The sequence below is a fragment of the Panulirus ornatus genome, chromosome 64 (genome assembly GCF_036320965.1).
Source record: "Panulirus ornatus isolate Po-2019 chromosome 64, ASM3632096v1, whole genome shotgun sequence".
Taxonomy (NCBI): domain Eukaryota; kingdom Metazoa; phylum Arthropoda; class Malacostraca; order Decapoda; family Palinuridae; genus Panulirus; species Panulirus ornatus.
In genome coordinates this window covers 1,404,646-1,429,003 of record NC_092287.1, presented here as the reverse complement: position 1 = coordinate 1,429,003, position 24,358 = coordinate 1,404,646, and the positions used below count along the sequence as shown (strand labels likewise).

The window sequence follows — 24,358 nt, the reverse complement described above, 5'->3', positions numbered from 1 at the left end:
ATGATAGAGTGGCAGATATAGGGTGTTTTGGTTGAGGTGGTGTGCGAAGTGCGAGGGTTAGAGAAAATGAGTTGGTAAACAGAGAAGAGGTAGTAAAAGCTTTGCGGAAGATGAAAGCCGGCAAGGCAGCAGGTTTGGATGGTATTGCAGTGGAATTTATTAAAAAAGGGGGTGACTGTATTGTTGACTGGTTGGTAAGGTTATTTAATGTATGTATGACTCATGGTGAGGTGCCTGAGGATTGGCGGAATGCGTGCATAGTGCCATTGTATAAAGGCAAAGGGGATAAGAGTGAGTGCTCAAATTACAGAGGTATAAGTTTGTTGAGTATTCCTGGCAAATTATATGGGAGGGTATTGATTGAGAGGGTGAAGGCATGTACAGAGCATCAGATTGGGGAAGAGCAGTGTGGTTTCAGAAGTGGTAGAGGATGTGTGGATCAGGTGTTTGCTTTGAAGAATGTATGTGAGAAATACTTAGAAAAGCAAATGGATTTGTATGTTGCATTTATGGATCTGGAGAAGGCATATGATAGAGTTGATAGAGATGCTCTGTGGAAGGTATTAAGAATATATGGTGTGGGAGGCAAGTTGTTAGAAGCAGTGAAAAGTTTTTATCGAGGACGTAAGGCATCTGTACGTGTAGGAAGAGAGGAAAGTGATTGGTTCTCAGTGAATGTAGGTTTGTGGCAGGGGTGTGTGATGTCTCCATGGTTGTTTAATTTGTTTATGGATGGGGTTGTTAGGGAGGTGAATGCAAGAGTTTTGGAAAGAGGGGCAAGCATGAAGTCTGTTGGGGATGAGAGAGCTTGGGAAGTGAGTCAGTTGTTGTTCGCTGATGATACAGCGCTGGTGGCTGATTCATGTGAGAAACTGCAGAAGCTGGTGACTGAGTTTGGTAAAGTGTGTGAAAGAAGAAAGTTAAGAGTAAATGTGAATAAGAGCAAGGTTATTAGGTACAGTAGGGTTGAGGGTCAATTCAATTGGGAGGTGAGTTTGAATGGAGAAAAACTGGAGGAAGTGAAGTGTTTTAGATATCTGGGAGTGGATCTGGCAGCGGATGGAACCATGGAAGCGGAAGTGGATCATAGGGTGGGGGAGGGGGCGAAAATTCTGGGGGCCTTGAAGAATGTGTGGAAAACGAGAACATTATCTCGGAAAGCAAAAATGGGTATGTTTGAAGGAATAGTGGTTCCAACAATGTTGTATGGTTGCGAGGCGTGGACTATGTATAGAGTTGTGCGCAGGAGGATGGATGTGCTAGAAATGAGATGTTTGAGGACAAACCATGGAAGCGGAAGTGGATCATAGGGTGGGGGAGGGGGCGAAAATTCTGGGGGCCTTGAAGAATGTGTGGAAAACGAGAACATTATCTCGGAAAGCAAAAATGGGTATGTTTGAAGGAATAGTGGTTCCAACAATGTTGTATGGTTGCGAGGCGTGGACTATGTATAGAGTTGTGCGCAGGAGGATGGATGTGCTAGAAATGAGATGTTTGAGGACAATGTGTGGTGTGAGGTGGTTTGATCGAGTAAGTAACGTAAGGGTAAGAGAGATGTGTGGAAATAAAAAGAGCGTGGTTGAGAGAGCAGAAGAGGGTGTTTTGAAATGGTTTGGTCACATGGAGAGAATGAGTGAGGAAAGATTGACCAAGAGGATATATGTGTCGGAGGTGGAGGGAACGAGGAGAAGAGGGAGACCAAATTGGAGGTGGAAAGATGGAGTGAAAAAGATTTTGTGTGATCGGGGCCTGAACATGCAGGAGGGTGAAAGGAGGGCAAAGAATAGAGTGAATTGGATCGATGTGGTATACCGGGGTTGACGTGCTGTCAGTGGATTGAATCAAGGCATGTGTATGGGGGTGGGTTGGGCCATTTCTTTCGTCTGTTTCCTTGCGCTACCTCGCAAACGCGGGAGACAGCGGCAAAAAAAAAATATATATATATAAATATTTATATATATATATATTTATTCTTTCTTTCTTTCAAACTATTCGCCATTTCCCGCATTAGCAAGGTAACGTTAAGAACAGAGGACTGGGCCTCTGAGGGAATATCCTCACCTGGCCCCCTTCTCTGTTCCTTCTCTTAAAAAAAAAAAAAAAAAAAAAAAAAAAAACAAGAGGGGAGGATTTCCAGCCCCCCGCTCCCTTCCCTTTTAGTCGCCTTCTACGACACGCAGGGAATACGTGCTAAGTATTCTTTCTCCCCTATCCCCAGGGATATTTATTTATATATACATAAAATAATTAGTTTTGAAATGGTTTGGGCACATGGAGAGAATGAGTGAGGAAATATTGACCATGAGGATATATGTGTCGGAGGTGGAGGGAACGAGAAGAGGGAGACCAAATTGGAGGTGGAAAGATGGAGTGAAAAAGATTTTGTGTGATCGGGGCCTGAACATGCAGGAGGGTGAAAGGAGGGCAAGGAATAGAGTGAATTGGATCGATGTGGTATACCGGGGTTGACGTGCTGTCAGTGGATTGAATCAAGGCATGTGAAGCGTCTGGGGTAAACCACCCTATGATCCACTTCCGCTTCCATGGTTCCATCCGCTGCCAGATCCACTCCCAGATATCTAAAACACTTCACTTCCTCCAGTTTTTCTCCATTCAAACTCACCTCCCAATTGACTTGACCCTCAACCCTACTGTACCTAATAACCTTGCTCTTATTCACATTTACTCTTAACTTTCTTCTTCCACACACTTTACCAAACTCCGTCACCAGCTTCTGCAGTTTCTCACATGAATCCGCCACCAGCGCTGTATCATCAGCGAACAACAACTGACTCACTTCCCAAGCTCTCTCATCCCCAACAGACTTCATACTTGCCCCTCTTTCCAAGACTCTTGCATTTACCTCCCTAACAACCCCATCCATAAACAAATTAAACAACTATGGAGACATCACACACCCCTGCCGCAAACCTACATTCACTGAGAACCAATCACTTTCCTCTCTTCCTACACGTACACATGCCTTACATCCTCGATAAAAACTTTTCACTGCTTCTATCAACTTGCCTCCCACACCATATATTCTTAATACCTTCCACAGAGCATCTCTATCAACTCTATCATATGCCTTCTCCAGATCCATAAATGCTACATACAAATCCATTTGCTTTTCTAAGTATTTCTCACATACATTCTTCAAAGCAAACACCTGATCCACACATCCTCTACCACTTCTGAAACCACACTGCTCTTCCCCAATCTGATGCTCTGTACATGCCTTCACCCTCTCAATCAATACCCTCCCATATAATTTACCAGGAATACTCAACAAACTTATACCTCTGTAATTTGAGCACTCACTCTTATCCCCTTTGCCTTTGTACAATGGCACTATGCACGCATTCCGCCAATCCTCAGGCACCTCACCATGAGTCATACATACATTAAATAACCTTACCAACCAGTCAACAATACAGTCACCCCCTTTTTTAATAAATTCCACTGCAATACCATCCAAACCTGCTGCCTTGCCGGCTTTCATCTTCCGCAAAGCTTTTACTACCTCTTCTCTGTTTACCAAATCATTTTCCCTAACCCTCTCACTTTGCACACCACCTCGACCCAAACACCCTATATGTGCCACTCTATCATCAGACACATTCAACAAACCTTCAAAATACTCATTCCATCTCCTTCTCACATCACCACTACTTGTTATCACCTCCCCATTTACGCCCTTCACTGAAGTTCCCATTTGCTCCCTTGTCTTACGCACCCTATTTACCTCCTTCCAGAACATCTTTTTATTCTCCCTAAAATTTACTGATAGTCTCTCACCCCAACTCTCATTTGCCCTTTTTTTCACCTCTTGCACCTTTCTCTTGACCTCCTGTCTCTTTCTTTTATACTTCTCCCACTCAATTGCATTTTTTCCCTGCAAAAATCGTCCAAATGCCTCTCTCTTCTCTTTCCCTAATACTCTTACTTCTTCATCCCACCACTCACTACCCTTTTTAAACAGCCCACCTCCCACTCTTCTCATGCCACAAGCATCTTTTGCGCAATCCATCACTGATTCCCTAAATACATCCCATTCCTCCCCCACTCCCCTTACTTCCATTGTTCTCACCTTTTTCCATTTCATCATCAAACACATTCAACAAACCTTCAGAATACTCACTCCATCTCCTTCTCACATCACCAGTACTTGTTATCACCTCCCCATTAACCCCCTTCACTGAAGTTCCCATTTGTTCCCCTGTTTTACGCACTTTATTTACCTCCTTCCAAAACATCTTTTTATTCTCCCTAAAATTTAATGATACCATCCTACCCCAACTCTCATTTGCCCTCTTTTTCACCTCTTGCACCTTTCTCTTGACCTCCTGCCTCTTTCTTTTATACATCTCCCAGTCATTTGCGTTATTTCCCAGCAAAAATCGTCCAAATGCCTCTCTCATCTCTTTCACTAAAAATCTTACTTCTTCATCCCACCACTCACTACCCTTTCTAATCTGCCCACCTCCCACGCTTCTCAAGCCACAAGCATCTTTTGCGCAATCCATCACTACTTCCCTAAGTACATCTCATTCCTCCCCCACTCCCGTTACGTCCTTTGTTTTCACCTTTTTCCATTCAGTACTCAGTCTCTCCTGGTACTTCCTCACACAAGTCTCCTTCCCAAGCTCACTTACTCTCACCACTCTCTTCACCCCAACATTCTCTCTTCTTTTCTGAAAACCTGTACAAATCTTCACCTTCACCTCCACAAGATAATGATCAGACATCTCTCCGGTTGCACCTCTCAGCACATTAACATCCAAAAGTATCTCTTTTGCACGCCTATCAATTAACATGTAATCCAATAACGCTCTCTGGCCATCCCTCCTACTTGCATACGTATACTTATGTATATCTCTCTTTTTAAACCAGGTATTCCCAATCGGCAGTCCTTTTTCAGCACATAAATCTACAAGCTCTTCACCATTTCCATTTACAACACTGAACACCCCATGTATACCAATCCCTCAACTGCCATATTACTCACCTTTGCATTGAAATCACCCATCACTATAACCCAGTCTCATGCATCAAAACCACTAACACACTCATTCAGCCTCTCCCAAAACACTTGCCTCTCATGATCTTTCTTCTCATGGCGAGGTGCATATGCACCAATAATCACCCATATCTCTTCATCAACTTTCAGTTTTGCCCATATCAATCTAGAGTTTACTTTCTTACACTCTATCACATACTCCCACCACTCCTGTTTCAGGAGTAGTGCTACTCCTTCCCTTGCTCTTGTCCTCTCACTAACCCCTGACTTTACTCCCAAGACATTCCCAAACCACTCTTCCCCTTTACCCTTGAGCTTCGTTTCACTCAGAGCCAAAACATCCAGGTTCCTTTCCTCAAACATACTACCTATATCTCCTGTTTTCTCATCTTGGTTTTATCCACACACATTTAGACACCCCAATCTGAGCCTTTGAGGAGGATGAGCACTCCCTGCGTGACTCCTTCTTCTGTTTCCCCTTTTAAAAAGTTAAAATATATGGAGGGGAGGGTTTCTGGCCCCCCACACCCGTCCCCTTTAGTCGCCTTCTACGACACGTGAGGAATGCATGGTAAGTATTCTTTCTCCCATATCCCCAGGGATAGTGTATGTCATAAAAACCTCTTATATGCCTTTCTTTATAAGATATGGTGAAAACTAGATTTGGCCCTCTTTGTATCATTGTTTCTTTATCACATATACTAAAAGGTGAATGCTTTTTATTGCATGTTATCAAGACTTAAAGATTCTCAAGTACACAAGATGAAAACTAGTTTTAGAGATTGTCATTCTTGAAGATGACTTGTTTTAACGTTGGATTGTTACATTGTAACAAATTTGAACCATTTTCTTGTACCTGTTGCAGATGGAATAAAATACTTGTATGAAAAAGTTTGTCCACGATTATCACACCTTAAAGTGATAATACCGTCAACTGCTACTCTTTCTGAATTCAAGAAGTTTTATGGTGAATCAAGTGAATCTGGAGAGAGACATATTGATGATTGTAGTATATCAAAAGAGACTGTAAATAATTCTGTAATGTGTAAAACTGATGCTGCACCAAAGAAAAATACTGATTCTGCAGGAGAAAGTCAGGAACTTGTAAACACAGAGGCAAGATCGCTGGCATCTTCTTCCCATACCTATCATTCAAAGGCTCATTATATGAGTGCAAGTGATAGTGAATGAGAAAATCCCTTTTCCAATACAAGATGTAGAAAGAGGGTTGTATTGTCCTGTGAAATATGTGAATAACTGAAGTATTCTTATTTTGTTATAGTTCATAAAACTGTAATGCAGCTAATCATAGTGTATTTAAGTGTAATTGAAAAATATGTTCTATTTGGATTCATGTGTATCATAACATATCCCTTTAACTGGCAATTGTTGTTTATGAAAAGTGTCTTGTACTTGAATCATTTTGTATTGATAATTGACTTGTCAGTTTCTCACCTCTTTCATCAAATAGACATCAAAACTGCAGAGTATAATGACCATTAGATTGTTAGGATGTTGAAAACTTCAACTTGGAAAGCAAAAATGGGTATGTTTCAAGGAATAGAGTTGTGCGGAGGAGGGTGGATGTGCTGGAAATGAGATGTTTGAGGACAATATGTGGTGTGAGATGGTTTGATCGAGTAAGTAATGAAAGTGTAAGAGAGTATTTATTTATTTTATTTATTTATTTTGCTTTGTCACTGTCTCCCACGTTACAAGGAAACATGAAAGAATGGCCCAACCCACCCACATACATATGTATATACATACACGTCCACACACGCAAATATACATACCTATACATCTCATATTTACTTATTCATTTATTTATTTTGCTTTGTCGCTGTCTCCCGCGTTAGCGAGGTAACGCAAAGAAACAGACGAAAGAATGGCCCAACCCACCCACATACACATGTATATACATACATGTCCACACACGCAAATATACATACCTATACATCTCAACGTATACATATATATACACACACAGACCTATACATATATACACATGTACATAATTCATACAGTCTGCCTTTATTCATTCCCATCGCCACCTCGCCACACATGAAAGAACAACCCCCTCCCCCCTCATGTGTGCGAGGTAGCGCTAGGAAAAGACAAAAAAGGCCCCATTCATTCACACTCAGTCTCTAGCTGTCATGTGATAATGCACCGAAACCACAGCTCCCTTTCCACATCCAGGCCCCCACAGAACTTTCCATGGTTTACCCCAGACGCTTCACATGCCCTGGTTCAATCCATTGACAGCACGTGGACCCCGGTATACCACATCGTTCCAGTTCACTCTATCCCTTGCAAGCCTTTCACCCTCCTGCATGTTCAGGCCCCGATCACTCAAAATTTTTTTCACTCCATCTTTCCACCTCCAATTTGGTCTCCCACTTCTCCTCGTTCCCTCCACCTCTGACACATATATCCTCTTGGTCAATCTTTCCTCACTCATTCTCTCCATGTGACCAAACCATTTCAAAACACCCTCTTCTGCTCTCTCAACCACACTCTTTTTATTACCACACATCTCTCTTACCCTACTATTACTTACTCGATCAAACCACCTTACACCACATATTGTCCTCAAACATCTCATTTCCAACACATCCACCCTCCTGCGCACAACTCTATCCATAGCCCATGCCTCGCAACCATACAACATTGTTGGAACCACTATTCCTTCAAACATACCCATTTTTGCTTTCCGAGATGATGTTCTCAACTTCCACACATTTTTCAAGGCTCCCAGAATTTTCGCTCCCTCCCCCACCCTGTGACTCACTTCCACTTCCATGGTTCCATCCGCTGGCAGATCCACTCCCAGATCTCTAAAACACTTCACTTCCTCCAGGTTTTCTCCATACAAACTTACCTCCCAATTGACTTGACCCTCAACCCTACTGTACCTAATAACCTTGCTCTTATTCACATTTACTCTCAACTTTCTTCTTTCACACACTTTACCCAACTCAGTCACCAGCTTCTGCAGTTTCTCACATGAATCAGCCACCAGCGCTGTGTCATCAGCGAACAACAACTGACTCACTTCCCAAGCTCTCTCATCCACAAGAGACTGCATACTTGCCCCTCTTTCCAAAACTCTTGCATTCACCTCCCAAACAACCCCATCCATAAACAAATTAAACAACCATGGAGACATCACACAACCCTGCTGCAAACCTACATTCACTGAGAACCAATCACTTTCCTCTCTTCCTACACGTACACATGCCTTACATCCTCGATAAAAACTTTTCACTGCTTCTAACAACTTGCCTCCCACACCGTATATTCTTAATACCTTCCACAGAGCATCTCTATCAACTCTATCATATGCCTTCCCCAGATCCATAAATGCTACATACAAATCCATTTGCTTTTCTAAGTATTTCTCACATACGTTCTTCAAAGCAAACACCTGATCCACACATCCTCTACCACTTCTGAAACCACACTGCTTTTCCCCAATCTGATGCTCTGTACATGCCTTCACCCTTTCAATCAATACCCTCCCATATAATTTCCCAGGAATACTCAACAAACTTATACTTCTGTAATTTGAGCTCTCACCTTTGTCCCCTTTGCCTTTGTACAATGGCACTATGCAAGCATTCCGCCAATCCTCAGGCACCTCACCATGAATTTTTTTTTTTTTTTTTTTTTTTTTTTTTTTTTTATACTTTGTCGCTGTCTCCCGCGTCTGCGAGGTAGCGCAAGGAAACAGACGAAAGAAATGGCCCAACCCCCCCCCCCCCCCCATACACATGTACATACACATGTCCACACACGTGTATACATACCTACACAGCTTTCCATGGTCCACCCCAGACGCCTCACATGCCTTGATTCACTCCACTGACAGCACGTCAACCCCTGTATACCACATCGCTCCAATTCACTCTATTCCTTGCCCTCCTTACACCCTCCTGCATGTTCAGGCCCCGATCACACAAAATCTTTTTCACTCCATCTTTCCACCTCCAATTTGGTCTCCCTCTTCTCCTCGTTCCCTCCACCTCCGACACATATATCCTCTTGGTCAATCTTTCCTCACTCATTCTCTCCATGTGCCCAAACCATTTCAAAACACCCTCTTCTGCTCTCTCAACCACGCTCTTTTTATTTCCACACATCTCTCTTACCCTTACGTTACTTACTCGATCAAACCACCTCACACCACACATTGTCCTCAAACATCTCATTTCCAGCACATCCATCCTCCTGCGCACAACTCTATCCATAGCCCACGCCTCGCAACCATACAACATTGTTGGAACCACTATTCCTTCAAACATACCCATTTTTGCTTTCCGAGATAATGTTCTCGACTTCCACACATTTTTCAAGGCTCCCAAAATTTTCGCCCCCTCCCCCACCCTATGATCCACTTCCGCTTCCATGGTTCCATCCGCTGACAGATCCACTCCCAGATATCTAAAACACTTCACTTCCTCCAGTTTTTCTCCATTCAAACTTACCTCCCAATTGACTTGACCCTCAACCCTACTGTACCTAATAACCTTGCTCTTATTCACATTTACTCTTAACTTTCTTCTTCCACACACTTTACCAAACTCAGTCACCAGCTTCTGCAGTTTCTCACATGAATCAGCCACCAGCGCTGTATCATCAGCGAACAACAACTGACTCACTTCCCAGGCTCTCTCATCCCCAACAGACTTCATACTTGCCCCTCTTTCCAGGACTCTTGCATTTACCTCCCTAACAACCCCATCCATAAACAAATTAAACAACCATGGAGACATCACACACCCCTGCCGCAAACCTACATTCACTGAGAACCAATCACTTTCCTCTCTTCCTACACGTACACATGCCTTACATCCTCGATAAAAACTTTTCACTGCTTCTAACAACTTGCCTCCCACACCATATATTCTTAATACCTTCCACAGAGCATCTCTATCAACTCTATCATATGCCTTCTCCAGATCCATAAATGCTACATACAAATCCATTTGCTTTTCTAAGTATTTCTCACATACATTCTTCAAAGCAAACACCTGATCCACACATCCTCTACCACTTCTGAAACCGCACTGCTCTTCCCCAATCTGATGCTCTGTACATGCCTTCACCCTCTCAATCAATACCCTCCCATATAATTTACCAGGAATACTCAACAAACTTATACCTCTGTAATTTGAGCACTCACTCTTATCCCCTTTGCCTTTGTACAATGGCACTATGCACGCATTCCGCCAATCCTCAGGCACCTCACCATGAGTCATACATACATTAAATAACCTTACCAACCAGTCAACAATACAGTCACCCCCTTTTTTAATAAATTCCACTGCAATACCATCCAAACCTGCTGCCTTGCCGGCTTTCATCTTCCGCAAAGCTTTTACTACCTCTTCTCTGTTTACCAAATCATTTTCCCTAACCCTCTCACTTTGCACACCACCTCGACCAAAACACCCTATATCTGCCACTCTGTCATCAGACACATTCAACAAACCTTCAAAATACTCATTCCATCTCCTTCTCACATCACCACTACTTGTTATCACCTCCCCATTTACGCCCTTCACTGAAGTTCCCATTTGCTCCCTTGTCTTACGCACCCTATTTACCTCCTTCCAGAACATCTTTTTATTCTCCCTAAAATTTACTGATAGTCTCTCACCCCAACTCTCATTTGCCCTTTTTTTCACCTCTTGCACCTTTCTCTTGACCTCCTGTCTCTTTCTTTTATACTTCTCCCACTCAATTGCATTTTTTCCCTGCAAAAATCGTCCAAATGCCTCTCTCTTCTCTTTCACTAATACTCTTACTTCTTCATCCCACCACTCACTACCCTTTCTAAACAGCCCACCTCCCACTCTTCTCATGCCACAAGCATCTTTTGCGCAATCCATCACTGATTCCCTAAATACATCCCATTCCTCCCCCACTCCCCTTACTTCCATTGTTCTCATACATACATACATTAAATAACCTTACCAACCAGTCAACAATACAGTCACCCCCTTTTTTAATAAATTCCACTGCAATACCATCCAAACCCGCTGCCTTGCTGGCTTTCATCTTCCGCAAAGCTTTTACCACCTCTTCTCTGTTTACCAAATCATTTTCCCTAACCCTCTCACTTTGCACACCACCTCGACCAAAACACCCTATACCTGCCACTCTGTCATCAAACCCATTCAACAAACCTTCAAAATACTCTCTCCATCTCCTTCTCACATCACCACTACTTGTTATCACCTCCCCATTAGCCCCCTTCACTGAAGTTCCCATTTGTTCCCTTGTCTGTCTTATGCACTTTATTTACCTCCTTCCAAAACATCTTTTTATTCTCCCTAAAATTTAATGATACTCTCTCACCCCAACTCTCATTTGCCCTCTTTTTCACCTTTGCATCTTTCTTTTGACCTCCTGTCTCTTTCTTGTATGCATCTCCCACTCATTTGCATTATTTCCCTGCAAAAATCGTCCAAATGCCTCTCTCTTCTCTTTCACTAATAATCTAACTTCATCATCTCACCACTCACTACCCTTTCTAATCTGCCCACCTCCCATGCTTCTCATGCCACAAGCATCTTTTGCGCAAGCCATCACTGCTTCCCTAAATACATCCCATTCCTCCCCCACTCCCTTTACGTCCTTTGTTCTTACCTTAGTCCATTCTGTACTCAGTCCCTCCTGGTACTTCCTCACACAAATCTTCCCAGGCTCACTTACTCTCACCACTCTCTTCACCCCAACATTCTCTCTTCTTTTCTGAAAACCTCTACAAATCTTCACCTTCACCTCCACAAGATAATGATCAGACATCTCTCCAGTTGCACCTCTCAGCACATTAACATCCAAAAGTATCTCTTTTGCACGCCTATCAATTAACATGTAATCCAATAACGCTCTCTGGCCATCCCTCCTACTTGCATACGTATACTTATGTATATCTCTCTTTTTAAACCAGGTATTCCCAATCGGCAGTCCTTTTTCAGCACATAAATCTACAAGCTCTTCACCATTTCCATTTACAACACTGAACACCCCATGTATACCAATCCCTCAACTGCCATATTACTCACCTTTGCATTGAAATCACCCATCACTATAACCAGTCTCATGCATCAAAACCACTAACACACTCATTCAGCCTCTCCCAAAACACTTGCCTCTCATGATCTTTCTTCTCATGGCGAGGTGCATATGCACCAATAATCACCCATATCTCTTCATCAACTTTCAGTTTTGCCCATATCAATCTAGAGTTTACTTTCTTACACTCTATCACATACTCCCACCACTCCTGTTTCAGGAGTAGTGCTACTCCTTCCCTTGCTCTTGTCCTCTCACTAACCCCTGACTTTACTCCCAAGACATTCCCAAACCACTCTTCCCCTTTACCCTTGAGCTTCGTTTCACTCAGAGCCAAAACATCCAGGTTCCTTTCCTCAAACATACTACCTATATCTCCTGTTTTCTCATCTTGGTTTTATCCACACACATTTAGACACCCCAATCTGAGCCTTTGAGGAGGATGAGCACTCCCTGCGTGACTCCTTCTTCTGTTTCCCCTTTTAAAAAGTTAAAATATATGGAGGGGAGGGTTTCTGGCCCCCCACACCCGTCCCCTTTAGTCGCCTTCTACGACACGTGAGGAATGCATGGTAAGTATTCTTTCTCCCATATCCCCAGGGATAGTGTATGTCATAAAAACCTCTTATATGCCTTTCTTTATAAGATATGGTGAAAACTAGATTTGGCCCTCTTTGTATCATTGTTTCTTTATCACATATACTAAAAGGTGAATGCTTTTTATTGCATGTTATCAAGACTTAAAGATTCTCAAGTACACAAGATGAAAACTAGTTTTAGAGATTGTCATTCTTGAAGATGACTTGTTTTAACGTTGGATTGTTACATTGTAACAAATTTGAACCATTTTCTTGTACCTGTTGCAGATGGAATAAAATACTTGTATGAAAAAGTTTGTCCACGATTATCACACCTTAAAGTGATAATACCGTCAACTGCTACTCTTTCTGAATTCAAGAAGTTTTATGGTGAATCAAGTGAATCTGGAGAGAGACATATTGATGATTGTAGTATATCAAAAGAGACTGTAAATAATTCTGTAATGTGTAAAACTGATGCTGCACCAAAGAAAAATACTGATTCTGCAGGAGAAAGTCAGGAACTTGTAAACACAGAGGCAAGATCGCTGGCATCTTCTTCCCATACCTATCATTCAAAGGCTCATTATATGAGTGCAAGTGATAGTGAATGAGAAAATCCCTTTTCCAATACAAGATGTAGAAAGAGGGTTGTATTGTCCTGTGAAATATGTGAATAACTGAAGTATTCTTATTTTGTTATAGTTCATAAAACTGTAATGCAGCTAATCATAGTGTATTTAAGTGTAATTGAAAAATATGTTCTATTTGGATTCATGTGTATCATAACATATCCCTTTAACTGGCAATTGTTGTTTATGAAAAGTGTCTTGTACTTGAATCATTTTGTATTGATAATTGACTTGTCAGTTTCTCACCTCTTTCATCAAATAGACATCAAAACTGCAGAGTATAATGACCATTAGATTGTTAGGATGTTGAAAACTTCAACTTGGAAAGCAAAAATGGGTATGTTTCAAGGAATAGAGTTGTGCGGAGGAGGGTGGATGTGCTGGAAATGAGATGTTTGAGGACAATATGTGGTGTGAGATGGTTTGATCGAGTAAGTAATGAAAGTGTAAGAGAGTATTTATTTATTTTATTTATTTATTTTGCTTTGTCACTGTCTCCCACGTTACAAGGAAACATGAAAGAATGGCCCAACCCACCCACATACATATGTATATACATACACGTCCACACACGCAAATATACATACCTATACATCTCATATTTACTTATTCATTTATTTATTTTGCTTTGTCGCTGTCTCCCCGCGTTAGCGAGGTAACGCAAAGAAACAGACGAAAGAATGGCCCAACCCACCCACATACACATGTATATACATACATGTCCACACACGCAAATATACATACCTATACATCTCAACGTATACATATATATACACACACAGACCTATACATATATACACATGTACATAATTCATACAGTCTGCCTTTATTCATTCCCATCGCCACCTCGCCACACATGAAAGAACAACCCCCTCCCCCCTCATGTGTGCGAGGTAGCGCTAGGAAAAGACAAAAAAGGCCCCATTCATTCACACTCAGTCTCTAGCTGTCATGTGATAATGCACCGAAACCACAGCTCCCTTTCCACATCCAGGCCCCCACAGAACTTTCCATGGTTTACCCCAGACGCTTCACATGCCCTGGTTCAATCCATTGACAGCACGTGGACCCCGGTATACCACATCGTTCCAGTTCACTCTATCCCTTGCAAGCCTTTCACCCTCCTGCATGTTCAGGCCCCGATCACTCAAAATTTTTTTCACTCCATCTTTCCACCTCCAATTTGGTCTCCCACTTCTCCTCGTTCCCTCCACCTCTGACACATATATCCTCTTGGTCAATCTTTCCTCACTCATTCTCTCCATGTGACCAAACCATTTCAAAACACCCTCTTCTGCTCTCTCAACCACACTCTTTTTATTACCACACATCTCTCTTACCCTACTATTACTTACTCGATCAAACCACCTTACACCACATATTGTCCTCAAACATCTCATTTCCAACACATCCACCCTCCTGCGCACAACTCTATCCATAGCCCATGCCTCGCAACCATACAACATTGTTGGAACCACTATTCCTTCAAACATACCCATTTTTGCTTTCCGAGATGATGTTCTCAACTTCCACACATTTTTCAAGGCTCCCAGAATTTTCGCTCCCTCCCCCACCCTGTGACTCACTTCCACTTCCATGGTTCCATCCGCTGGCAGATCCACTCCCAGATCTCTAAAACACTTCACTTCCTCCAGGTTTTCTCCATACAAACTTACCTCCCAATTGACTTGACCCTCAACCCTACTGTACCTAATAACCTTGCTCTTATTCACATTTACTCTCAACTTTCTTCTTTCACACACTTTACCCAACTCAGTCACCAGCTTCTGCAGTTTCTCACATGAATCAGCCACCAGCGCTGTGTCATCAGCGAACAACAACTGACTCACTTCCCAAGCTCTCTCATCCACAAGAGACTGCATACTTGCCCCTCTTTCCAAAACTCTTGCATTCACCTCCCAAACAACCCCATCCATAAACAAATTAAACAACCATGGAGACATCACACAACCCTGCTGCAAACCTACATTCACTGAGAACCAATCACTTTCCTCTCTTCCTACACGTACACATGCCTTACATCCTCGATAAAAACTTTTCACTGCTTCTAACAACTTGCCTCCCACACCGTATATTCTTAATACCTTCCACAGAGCATCTCTATCAACTCTATCATATGCCTTCCCCAGATCCATAAATGCTACATACAAATCCATTTGCTTTTCTAAGTATTTCTCACATACGTTCTTCAAAGCAAACACCTGATCCACACATCCTCTACCACTTCTGAAACCACACTGCTTTTCCCCAATCTGATGCTCTGTACATGCCTTCACCCTTTCAATCAATACCCTCCCATATAATTTCCCAGGAATACTCAACAAACTTATACTTCTGTAATTTGAGCTCTCACCTTTGTCCCCTTTGCCTTTGTACAATGGCACTATGCAAGCATTCCGCCAATCCTCAGGCACCTCACCATGAATCTTTTTTTTTTTTTTTTTTTTTTTTTTTTTTTTTTTTTTTTTTTTTTTTAATACTTTGTCGCTGTCTCCCGCGTCTGCGAGGTAGCGCAAGGAAACAGACGAAAGAAATGGCCCAACCCCCCCCCCCCCCCATACACATGTACATACACATGTCCACACACGTGTATACATACCTACACAGCTTTCCATGGTCCACCCCAGACGCCTCACATGCCTTGATTCACTCCACTGACAGCACGTCAACCCCTGTATACCACATCGCTCCAATTCACTCTATTCCTTGCCCTCCTTACACCCTCCTGCATGTTCAGGCCCCGATCACACAAAATCTTTTTCACTCCATCTTTCCACCTCCAATTTGGTCTCCCTCTTCTCCTCGTTCCCTCCACCTCCGACACATATATCCTCTTGGTCAATCTTTCCTCACTCATTCTCTCCATGTGCCCAAACCATTTCAAAACACCCTCTTCTGCTCTCTCAACCACGCTCTTTTTATTTCCACACATCTCTCTTACCCTTACGTTACTTACTCGATCAAACCACCTCACACCACACATTGTCCTCAAACATCTCATTTCCAGCACATCCATCCTCCTGCGCACAACTCTATCCATAGCCCACGCCTCGCAACCATACAACATTGTTGGAACCACTATTCCTTCAAACATACCCATTTTTGCTTTCCGAGATAATGTTCTCGACTTCCACACATTTTTCAAGGCTCCCAAAATTTTCGCCCCCTCCCCCACCCTATGATCCACTTCCGCTTCCATGGTTCCATCCGCTGACAGATCCACTCCCAGATATCTAAAACACTTCACTTCCTCCAGTTTTTCTCCATTCAAACTTACCTCCCAATTGACTTGACCCTCAACCCTACTGTACCTAATAACCTTGCTCTTATTCACATTTACTCTTAACTTTCTTCTTCCACACACTTTACCAAACTCAGTCACCAGCTTCTGCAGTTTCTCACATGAATCAGCCACCAGCGCTGTATCATCAGCGAACAACAACTGACTCACTTCCCAGGCTCTCTCATCCCCAACAGACTTCATACTTGCCCCTCTTTCCAGGACTCTTGCATTTACCTCCCTAACAACCCCATCCATAAACAAATTAAACAACCATGGAGACATCACACACCCCTGCCGCAAACCTACATTCACTGAGAACCAATCACTTTCCTCTCTTCCTACACGTACACATGCCTTACATCCTCGATAAAAACTTTTCACTGCTTCTAACAACTTGCCTCCCACACCATATATTCTTAATACCTTCCACAGAGCATCTCTATCAACTCTATCATATGCCTTCTCCAGATCCATAAATGCTACATACAAATCCATTTGCTTTTCTAAGTATTTCTCACATACATTCTTCAAAGCAAACACCTGATCCACACATCCTCTACCACTTCTGAAACCGCACTGCTCTTCCCCAATCTGATGCTCTGTACATGCCTTCACCCTCTCAATCAATACCCTCCCATATAATTTACCAGGAATACTCAACAAACTTATACCTCTGTAATTTGAGCACTCACTCTTATCCCCTTTGCCTTTGTACAATGGCACTATGCACGCATTCCGCCAATCCTCAGGCACCTCACCATGAGTCATACATACATTAAATAACCTTACCAACCAGTCAACAATACAGTCACCCCCTTTTTTAATAAATTCCACTGCAATACCATCCAAACCTGCTGCCTTGCCGGCTTTCATCTTCCGCAAAGCTTTTACTACCTCTTCTCTGTTTACCAAATCATTTTCCCTAACCCTCTCACTTTGCACACCACCTCGACCAAAACACCCTATATCTGCCACTCTGTCATCAGACACATTCAACAAACCTTCAAAATACTCATTCCATCTCCTTCTCACATCACCACTACTTGTTATCACCTCCCCATTTACGCCCTTCACTGAAGTTCCCATTTGCTCCCTTGTCTTACGCACCCTATTTACCTCCTTCCAGAACATCTTTTTATTCTCCCTAAAATTTACTGATAGTCTCTCACCCCAACTCTCATTTGCCCTTTTTTTCACCTCTTGCACCTTTCTCTTGACCTCCTGTCTCTTTCTTTTATACTTCTCCCACTCAATTGCATTTTTTCCCTGCAAAAATCGTCCAAATGCCTCTCTCTTCTCTTTCACTAATACTCTTACTTCTTCATCCCACCACTCACTACCCTTTCTAAACAGCCCACCTCCCACTCTTCTCATGCCACAAGCATCTTTTGCGCAATCCATCACTGATTCCCTAAATACATCCCATTCCTCCCCCACTCCCCTTACTTCCATTGTTCTCATACATACATACATTAAATAACCTTACCAACCAGTCAACAATACAGTCACCCCCTTTTTTAATAAATTCCACTGCAATACCATCCAAACCCGCTGCCTTGCTGGCTTTCATCTTCCGCAAAGCTTTTACCACCTCTTCTCTGTTTACCAAATCATTTTCCCTAACCCTCTCACTTTGCACACCACCTCGACCAAAACACCCTATACCTGCCACTCTGTCATCAAACCCATTCAACAAACCTTCAAAATACTCTCTCCATCTCCTTCTCACATCACCACTACTTGTTATCACCTCCCCATTAGCCCCCTTCACTGAAGTTCCCATTTGTTCCCTTGTCTGTCTTATGCACTTTATTTACCTCCTTCCAAAACATCTTTTTATTCTCCCTAAAATTTAATGATACTCTCTCACCCCAACTCTCATTTGCCCTCTTTTTCACCTTTTGCATCTTTCTTTTGACCTCCTGTCTCTTTCTTGTATGCATCTCCCACTCATTTGCATTATTTCCCTGCAAAAATCGTCCAAATGCCTCTCTCTTCTCTTTCACTAATAATCTAACTTCATCATCTCACCACTCACTACCCTTTCTAATCTGCCCACCTCCCATGCTTCTCATGCCACAAGCATCTTTTGCGCAAGCCATCACTGCTTCCCTAAATACATCCCATTCCTCCCCCACTCCCTTTACGTCCTTTGTTCTTACCTTATTCCATTCTGTACTCAGTCCCTCCTGGTACTTCCTCACACAAATCTTCCCAGGCTCACTTACTCTCACCACTCTCTTCACCCCAACATTCTCTCTTCTTTTCTGAAAACCTCTACAAATCTTCACCTTCGCCTCCATAAGATAATGATCAGACATCCCTCCAGTTGTACCTCTCAGCACATTAACATCCAAAAGTCTCTCTTTTGCGCCTATCAATTAACACGTAATCCATTAACGCTCTCTGGCCATCTCTCCTACTGACATACGTATACTTATGTATATTTCTCTTTTTAAACCAGGTATTCCCAATCAGCAGTCCTTTTTCAGCACATAAATCTACAAGCTCTTCACCATTTCCATTTACAACACTGAACACCTCATGTTCACCAGTTATTCCCTCAACTGCCACATTACTCACTTTTGCATTCAAATCACCCATCACTATAACCTGGTCTCGTGCATCAAAACTACTAACACACTCACTCAGTTGCTCCCAAAACACTTGCCTCTCATGATCTTTCTTCTCAAGCCCAGGTGCATATGCACCAATAATCACCCATCTCTCTCCATCCACTTTCAGTTTTACCCATATCAATCTAGAGTTTTCTTTCTTACACTCTATCGCACTCCCACCACTCCTGTTTCAGGAGTAGTGCTACTCCCTCCCTTGCTCTTGACCTCTCACTAACCCCTGACTTTACTCCCAAGACATTCCCAAACCATTCTTCCCCTTTACCCTTGAGCTTCATTTCACTCAGAGCCAAAACATCCAGGTTCCTTTCCTCAAACATACTACCTATCTCTCCTTTTTTCTCATCTTGGTTACATCCACACACATTTAGACACCCCAATCTGAGCCTTCGAGGAGGATGAGCACTCCCCGTTTGACTCCTTCTTTTGTTTCCCCTTTTAGAAACTTAGAATGTAAGGAGGGGAGGGTTTCCAGCCCCCCGCTCCCATCCCCTTTAGTCGCCTTCTACGACATGTGAGGAATGCGTGGGAAGTATTCTTTCTCCCCTATCCCCAGGGGAAGAGAGATGTGTGGTAATAAAAAGAGTGTGGTTGAGAAAGCAGAAGAGGGTGTTTTGAAATGGTTTGGTCGCATGGAGAGAATGATTGAGGAAAGATTGACAAAGAGGATATATGTGTCAGAGGTGGAGGGAACGAGGAGAAGTCGGAGACCAAATTGGAGGTGGAAAGATGGAGTGAAAAAGATTTGAGTAATCGAGGCCTGAACATGCAGGAGGGTGAAAGGCGTGCAAGGAATATAGTGAATTGGAATGATGTGGTATACCGGGGTGAACGTGCTGTCAGTGAATTGAACCAGGGCATGTGAAGCGTCTGGGGTAAACCATGGAAAGTTCTGTGGGGCCTGGATGTGGAAAGGGAGCTGTGGTTTTGGTGCATTATACATGACAGCTAGAGACTGAGCGTGAATGAATGTGGCCTTTGTTGTTTTTTCCTAGCGCTACCTCATGCACATGTGGGGTGAGGGGGTTGTCATTTCATGTGTGGCGGGGTGGTGATGGGAATGAATAAGGGCAAACAGTATGAATTATGTACATGTGTATATAAATGTATGTATGTATGTGTATATATATGTATACGTTGAGATGTATAGGTATGTATATGTACTGTGTGTGGACATGTATGTATATACATGTGTGTGTGGGTGGGTTGGGCCATTCTTTCGTCTGTTTCCTTTCTCCACCTCGCTAACGCAGGAGACAGCAACAAAGTGTAATAAATAAAATAAATAGATTGCAAGTGACCAGTTAAAAGATTTTAGCCAGATTTATAAACCAAATTATAAAGTTCCAACATGTTATATGGTTGTGCGGCATGGGCTATAGATATGGTTGTGCGGAGGAGGGTGGATGTGTTGGAAATAAAATGTTTGAGGACAATATGTAGTGTGAGGTGATTTGATCGAGTAAGTACTGAAAGGGTAAGAGAGATCTTTTCTTTCATACTGTTCCCGCCATTTCCCGCGTTAGTGAGGTAGTGTTAAGAACAGAGGACTGGGCCTTTGAAGGAATATCCTCACCTGGCCCTCTTCTCTGTTCCTTCTTTTGGAAAATTAAGAAAAAAAAAAAACGAGAGGTGAGGATTTCTAGCCCCCGGCTCCCTCCCCTTTTAGTTTCCTTCTGCGACACATGGGGAGTATGTGGGAAGTATTCTTTCTCCCCTATCCCCAGGGATAAGAGAGATATGCTGTAATAAAAAGAGTGTGGTTAACAGCAGAAGAGGGTGTGTTGAAATGGTTTGGTCACATGGAGAGAATGAGTGAGGAAGGATTGACAAAGAGGATATATTTGTCGGAGGTAGAGGGAACGAGGAGAAGCGGGAGGCCAAATTGGAAGTGGAAGAATGGAGTTAAAAAGATCTTGAGCGATCGGGACCTGAACACGCAGGAGGGTGAAAGGCTTGCAAGGAATAGAGTGAATTGGAACGATGTGGTATACTGGGATGGATGTGCTGTCAGTGGATTGAAGCAGGGCATGTGAAGTGTCTCGGGTAAACCGTGGAAAGTTTTGTGGGGCCTGGATGTGGAAAGAGAGCTGTGGTTTCGGTGCATTACACATGACAGCTAGAAACTGAGTGTGAACAAATGTGGCCTTTGTTGTCTTTATCTAGTGCTACCTTACAGGGAAGGGTTGCTATTTTCATGTGTGGTGGGGTGGCAATGGGAGTGGATGAAAGCAGCATGTATGATTATGGACGTGTATATATGTATATGTCTGTGTTTGTATATGTATGTATACATTGAAATGTATAGGTATGTATATTTGCGTGTGTGGGTGTTTATGTATATACATATTTATGTGGGTGGGTTGGGCCATTCTACGTCTGTTTCATTGTGCTACCTCGCTAATGTGGGAGATGGCGATTAAGTATAATGATAATAATATTAAAAAGTTAGTTCTGAATCCCTTAAATTCAGTGCTGTTTTAGGTTTTCCTGTTATTACAGTTCATTTACAACTGATCTTCATTCATATCCTTTATGAATTATTCTCCTTGTCTTTAATTTTGTTCCATAATTTAAACCAGTCTAATTTCACTGTTGGGATCTGACTTAAGTCAGTCACATCAGTTATGGTTGGATTTCATCAGTTGTATTTACATAACAGATAATTAATCAGAAAGGTTCTGGGTAACCAGGATTCTTTCATGGAAATTGGTCTGTGGTGATTATAGGTAGATATAGATGAATCTTTGGTACCATTACTCTCAGAATGTGCTGGAGAACTGAAAAAAGGATAGGATTTTACAAATAAAATTTGGTATTGTGAATATATAGCTACAATATGCAGTTTGCTTTCATTGTCCCTCTAAACATTCACTTAGTGTTCTTTTTCCCCTATCACGGGAAACAGAATTACTTTTTATTTGTGTGCTATCTCATGCATTAGTGAGATAACACAAGGAACGGACCAAAAATGGCCTCATTTGTTCACTGTTGCTCTTGCTATCATGTGCAATGCACAAAAATCAGAGCCCTGTATCCAGAACAAAGACCCACAGACCTTTCCATGGATTCACTTTACTGCTTCCTATTCCAGGGTTCAACCCATTGATAGTGTGTTGCCCTTGTATACTACATTGTTCCAATTAGCTCTATCCCATGCATTCCTCACACCCTCCTTCATATCCAGGCCTCGGTAACTCAAAGTATCTTTTCACTATCTTATCATCTCATCCTTTTTCTCCCCTCCTCCTTGTTCCCACCATTCTGATACATTTACCAGTTTAGTCAGTCTCTCCACACTCATATTACCCATGTGTCCAAAACCATTTCAGTATAATCTTTTTCAGCCATACTCCTTTTACTACCACACATCTCATACCTTGCCATTTCTTAATCAACCCTCCTCACACCTCACATACCTACATCATTATTGGGACTACTATACCATCAAATGCACTGAGCTTTTCCTTCATAGATAGTGATCCTACTTTCCATACACTTCTCAATGCACTTAGAACCTTAAGGCCTGATGCACACTATATCTCTGCTCCCGGTCCGCTCACAGTTCTATCTCGATCTGATAATGCGCAAGCAACATTCATCCAAAAGATATTTTGAGCAGAGTGGGAGTGCACTGTGACTGGTGCAAGTGTGACAGTGTGCATTACCCAACGTTCTTGCTCCAGTCTTGGCCCAGTCATCAGTGAGGTAGGAGGCTCTCTCTCCATCCTTCTCTATGAGACCCAAGAAACCAAATGTGTGGGTTTATGAAAGAATTTGCTCTCATCATCAATCAGATGAGGATAGAGGGTGTGAGATTCCCTGTCACTTTTCCTCTCCAACATTGGATAGAGGTGGCCAAGTTCTCCCTTTCCTATTTTGTTTGTTTGTTTCTTCTTCCTCTTCGTCCAGGGCTATGGCAACCATAGCCAATTCAGATTAAGAAAAATCCATATTCTTCCAATACCAGATGCACTGACACTAGACAGCCTGCAACAAGAGTGGATTGGGATTACATGAGTGTACCACGAGTGGAGCGGTAAGTGTGCATTACCCATAACCCCCCCATCACCCACCCTATGGCATACTTCAACTCCCATGGTTCCGGTCACTGCCATGTCCACTCTAATGTTTCACAAACACTGAAATTCTTCCAGTTTTTCTCCATTCAGACTTGCATTCCAACCAACCTGTCTCTTGTCAGGTAAGCTTAATAGCTTTTATTCGTGTTAAGTTTCAACTTTCTTCTTTTACACCCTTTCCAAACTCAGATAGCAGCTTCTGCAGTTTCCCACTTGAGTCTGCCACTAGAGCTGCGTCATATGAAAAAAGTAACGCACTCACTTCCGAGGCCCCTCCACTCCCAGCTGAGTGCAAAATTACCCCACTCACTAAGACATCACATGCCCTTGCCGGAGACTCACCTACACCTGGAACCACTCACCATCTCTTCCTACTCATACACGCACCTTATTGTCTGGATAAAAACTCCTCGCAGCTTGTAGTAGTTTTCCTATAAAGCATCTCTTATCAACCCTGTCATATGCTTTCATTAGATCCATTAATGCCATATCCAGTGATGCATCTCACACAGAACCCTCAAGATGCACATCTGTTCCACACACCTTCCACCACAACTAACGCTAAGTTGTTCCTCCCAGGTCAATGCTCTGTGCATTCCTCTATCTTCTCAGTCACCGCTGTCTTGCAAAACTTGCCAGCTGTTTTCACCAAATTTATACATTTGTAATTTGAACATTTAAGTTCTTGCCTTTAAACAATGATTCTAACCTTGAGTCATACATACTTCACTTGTCCTTGTCACCACTTTCACATCTCCCCTCACTGATCGTCCCAATTGTTCCATTTTTCTCCTCACACTATTCAGCTTCCACATTTTCTCATTAAAGCTGCCTTTATTCTCTCACCTCTGCTCTCAATTGCCTTTTTTTTTTTTTTTTTTCAACTTCTGCTCTTTCCTTTGGACCTGCCACTTACTCATGTTCATTATTTAGTAATTTCATTCTTTCCCTGCAGGTAATATGCGTACATATCTCATGTCTTTTACTAGCAACTTTGTCATCTCACCACTTATTACCTTT

The 24,358-nt window shown here is 42.5% G+C and overlaps 1 protein-coding gene across 6 annotated transcripts in view; it reads left to right on the top strand.

Moving 5' to 3' along the window:
- The window catches only part of LOC139746366 (uncharacterized), a 96,321-nt gene that overhangs the window by 66,690 nt on the left and 5,273 nt on the right, over window positions 1–24,358 (top strand). For 3 of the 6 annotated variants that reach the window (XR_011712143.1, XM_071657564.1, XM_071657563.1), the window contains exon 10: window positions 5,886–6,359. The exons of 2 other annotated variants lie outside the window; for them this stretch is intronic. Coding sequence is in view for 3 of the 4 variants with exons in the window: in XM_071657564.1 (XP_071513665.1) it covers window positions 5,886–6,211 (326 nt within the window). In the remaining variant the exon portion in view is untranslated. Of the gene's footprint in view, window positions 1–5,885; window positions 6,360–24,358 lie in introns of those variants that run through there. One more of the 6 variants, XM_071657566.1, reaches the window with a different exon arrangement.